General features: G+C 41.3%; 1 protein-coding gene across 1 annotated transcript in view; it reads right to left on the bottom strand.

Annotated features, from left to right (window-relative positions):
- Positions 1 to 3,304, bottom strand: part of GUCY1A2 (guanylate cyclase 1 soluble subunit alpha 2) — a 260,844-nt gene that overhangs the window by 133,717 nt on the left and 123,823 nt on the right. Inside the window, exon 6 of the mRNA XM_019528531.1 lies at positions 591 to 1,076. Coding sequence (XP_019384076.1) covers positions 591 to 1,076 — 486 coding nt within the window. The remainder of the gene's footprint in view (positions 1 to 590; positions 1,077 to 3,304) is intronic.

Genomic DNA, 3,304 nt, shown 5'->3' with positions numbered 1-3,304 from the left:
CTACATTGAACACCTTCAAGAGTAAATTGGATGCTTATCTTGCTGGGATCCTATGACCCCAGCTGACTTCCTGCCGTTTGGGCAGGGGGCTGGACTCGATGATCTCCCGAGGTCCCTTCCAGCCCTAATGTCTATGAAAGATCACAGAAATGTCTCAAAGGAGTTGCATTTCAGGTGCTCCAAGCTCTCTTCTTCTGTGGGTGGGTTCTCCAGCTAGATTTCATAACCCACAATGCCCCGCTACACAACTGCCATGATATGCCACTGTCTTTCATCAATGCACTAGAGAATGTTGCTTCACAAGATATGTATTCCTAGATTGTGCCTAGCCCACAAAGGAAAATGTGACCATGAGTTATATACAAACTACAGCTCCCACCAAGCACCAGGTCAGCAATTCTGAATCAAAGTATTTTGGTTTCAAACAGATACAATTTGGATTTTTATTTTCACCCCAACCTCATTTTTTTCCAACAGAAATTTTCTGACCAATTCTACTGAAAAGGCATGTGCAATTTAGGAAATTATTTACCAGAGAGATCTTTTTCTCTGAAGAAATGGCCTGTATAATTTATGAACCAAAGCATTACCTTGTAGATATCGAGGAATCCACACTGATGGTCGAATCGAGTATACAGCTCATTCAGCATACTGATCACCTGCATGGGTGTGCACTGGGCACAGATAGCTGTAAAGCCAACAATGTCTGAAAAGAGCATGGTGACATCATCAAACTTCCTGGCCTGAACTTGCTGCCCCTGCCATAATTGTTGAGCCACATTTTCTGGGAAAATGGAAATCAGAAGATCTACTGTCCTCTTTTTTTCCTCTTCCAGAGCTTGGTGTGTACATTCTAATGTTGCCTTCAATTTATCCATTCGTTTTTTCAAGCCATCTTGGGCCTTTGCCTGCTCCCCAACCAGTATGACATCACGGGTAGCATCATGGATAGGTATGTCTGAAAGATGGAGGCCTCGGCCCATCAGTTCATCTAGCTTGTCCACACAAGGGGAACCCAAAAACAAAATGGAATTTGATTCAGGCACGTGGATCATTTGGCCTTTGATTTCCATCACCTGCAAAACATAAAAATGGAGTTTCAAAAGTAAAGGTGAACTAATAAGTGTACATACATCCCCCCCCCCTTCATGCAGCAGACATATGGTGGCGATTAGTTAATACTTACTTCCCTTCCAGAACTTTCTCTGATCCTTAACTTAAGTAATAAACTGAAACTTTAGGCAACCTCCTAAGTTGGCTATTTTAAGTGTTTCTACCTGCACAAAGTCTAGTTCTTCCCTTTGGCTCAAATAAAATTTCAGCCTTTTATTCCCCTGAGTCATAGCAAACGACAGGTCATAGCAAATGACAGGCCCCTAACTCAGATAAGAGCCCTACCTCCTTGAGCTAAACTCTAATATTCTGTTACAATGAAACCCAAAACTGAGATGCTGGATCTAAATGCATCACATCAAAATGAGAAAAAAAACACCACAATATAACCTGCTTCTCAAGGTGGACATATCTAATGCTACTAGATTTTGCTTCTAAAATATACCTGGTCTGAAATACAAATTCCAGTGAAGCTATTTCTCTATTAACTAAATATAAATTATAATGAGCATTAAAAGAAATTAGAAGGGGAAAAGGAAAGTCATTTAAATATAACTTAGTGAGCCAATAAAACAGCTTCAGTTCTATTCAAAGAAACAATTACTGAGTCAGAAGAGGGCAAACTGGAGAAGGGGTGAATAAGAGGACATGACAGAATTATACCAAATAATAAATTGTACAGAGAAGGTAAGTCCAGTGTTTCTATTTATACTATCAAATAGTGCAAGAATAAAGAGTCATTCAGTGGAACTGAACGTAAACATCCTGTTAGAATTCATTTATTACAAGCCTATGTGGGATTCGCAAGACACTTGAATTGTACTTGCATAAAGAAAAAAATAATCAGGAAAGACAGAAGAGACAGGAGATTCTTAGGAAAGGTTGGATAGTTTCTGCAACTATTTATAGCCTATGGTTGAACCCTTCACTTTAATTAGGGGGGTGAGATGTTGCTTGGACTGTTTTGGGCCAAAAGTCACCAGCATAAAAGTAATTCTTCACTGGCCTCCATGAATAAAGTTTTAGTCCATTATAACTGGAACTTTTTCTGGCAGTATACATGTAAAGGTAAAATACCAAAGGGCATCAACTATCAGTTCTGTTTAAATGTTTAAGAATGTTCCCCAGGTGTAGCACAGAGGCATGTTACCAGGATTTACACTTGTGTAACTGAGATAAAAATCAGGTTCTGTATACTTTGAGAAAGTTAGTAAAATTATATATATAAAACAACGATGCCGAACTGTGTACTTTTAGACAAGAAAATCACTCACTAATTATGATAAATTGTATCTTTCACTGAATTTTCTACATTAGCATCTGCTACAAATAAAGGGGCATTTATCAAGCTAATAATCATGACTGAAGTTTACAATCCACTAGGCTAGGCACAGACATTACATATAAATTGGTTTAGTGATCAGAAACTGGTTTAAGCCTGTAACAGAACATAAGTTCAGTGCACATAAACTAGTGTCAAAATGGCTGAAACTTGTTTAAAATAAGTCTGGTTGAATGCTAATTTGACTCAAACCAGTTTATTCAATGTCTGTCTCAGGCTCCTTCCTGGTTAAAGTTAAGCCAGATGCTTTGGTTTACCTGGGCGGGGCAGGGCGGGGCTGGACTCTCTGCTTCAGAGAACAGGCTGGCCCTGCTCCTCTCTTCCCTAGCCAGAGCTCCAGGGGAGACCACAAGGACAGCAGCACCTGCCTGGCTTCCCTTCCTGCTGGCTGTTCAAGCAGGGGTTCCCCCCTCCCACAGCACAGACCCCAGCCCCATGGCCCCTAGGCATGTGGTATGCTGGGGGGGGGGGTGTCCAAAGGCAAACAGAACAGTTTCCGCTTAGGGCTTTTTGGAACTAATGGACAGGTCAGATGGTAGTGTCCCTCCATTCCTTTCTTGGAAAAAGCTATTTAAGAAGAGTTTGAACAAATGAGAGAGGCTTTTGTTTTGTTGATAGGCTGATAAACACTGTGGTTTTATCATCCCCTTGCTGGTTTACAACCCTGTCAGGTGTCAGATAGTATGAAGAAGCAGGGAAAAGGAGATTGAAATACTCAGTATCACCAACAGATGCATGGACTGCACACCCCCACTCTTTTCCTCTGAGTGCTAGCCTGGGGCTGGGGTCTGGCAACACTCCTGCCACTTGAGCAGCAAGCTGGGAAAAGCCTGGGACATTACAGGCAGC

Source organism: Crocodylus porosus, unplaced genomic scaffold (genome assembly GCF_001723895.1).
Source record: "Crocodylus porosus isolate Cpor-Errol unplaced genomic scaffold, CroPor_comp1, whole genome shotgun sequence".
NCBI classification, from domain to species: Eukaryota; Metazoa; Chordata; order Crocodylia; family Crocodylidae; genus Crocodylus; species Crocodylus porosus.
The sequence above is the reverse complement of the archived record's forward strand: the minus strand, read 5'-3'. Positions and strand labels throughout refer to the sequence as shown.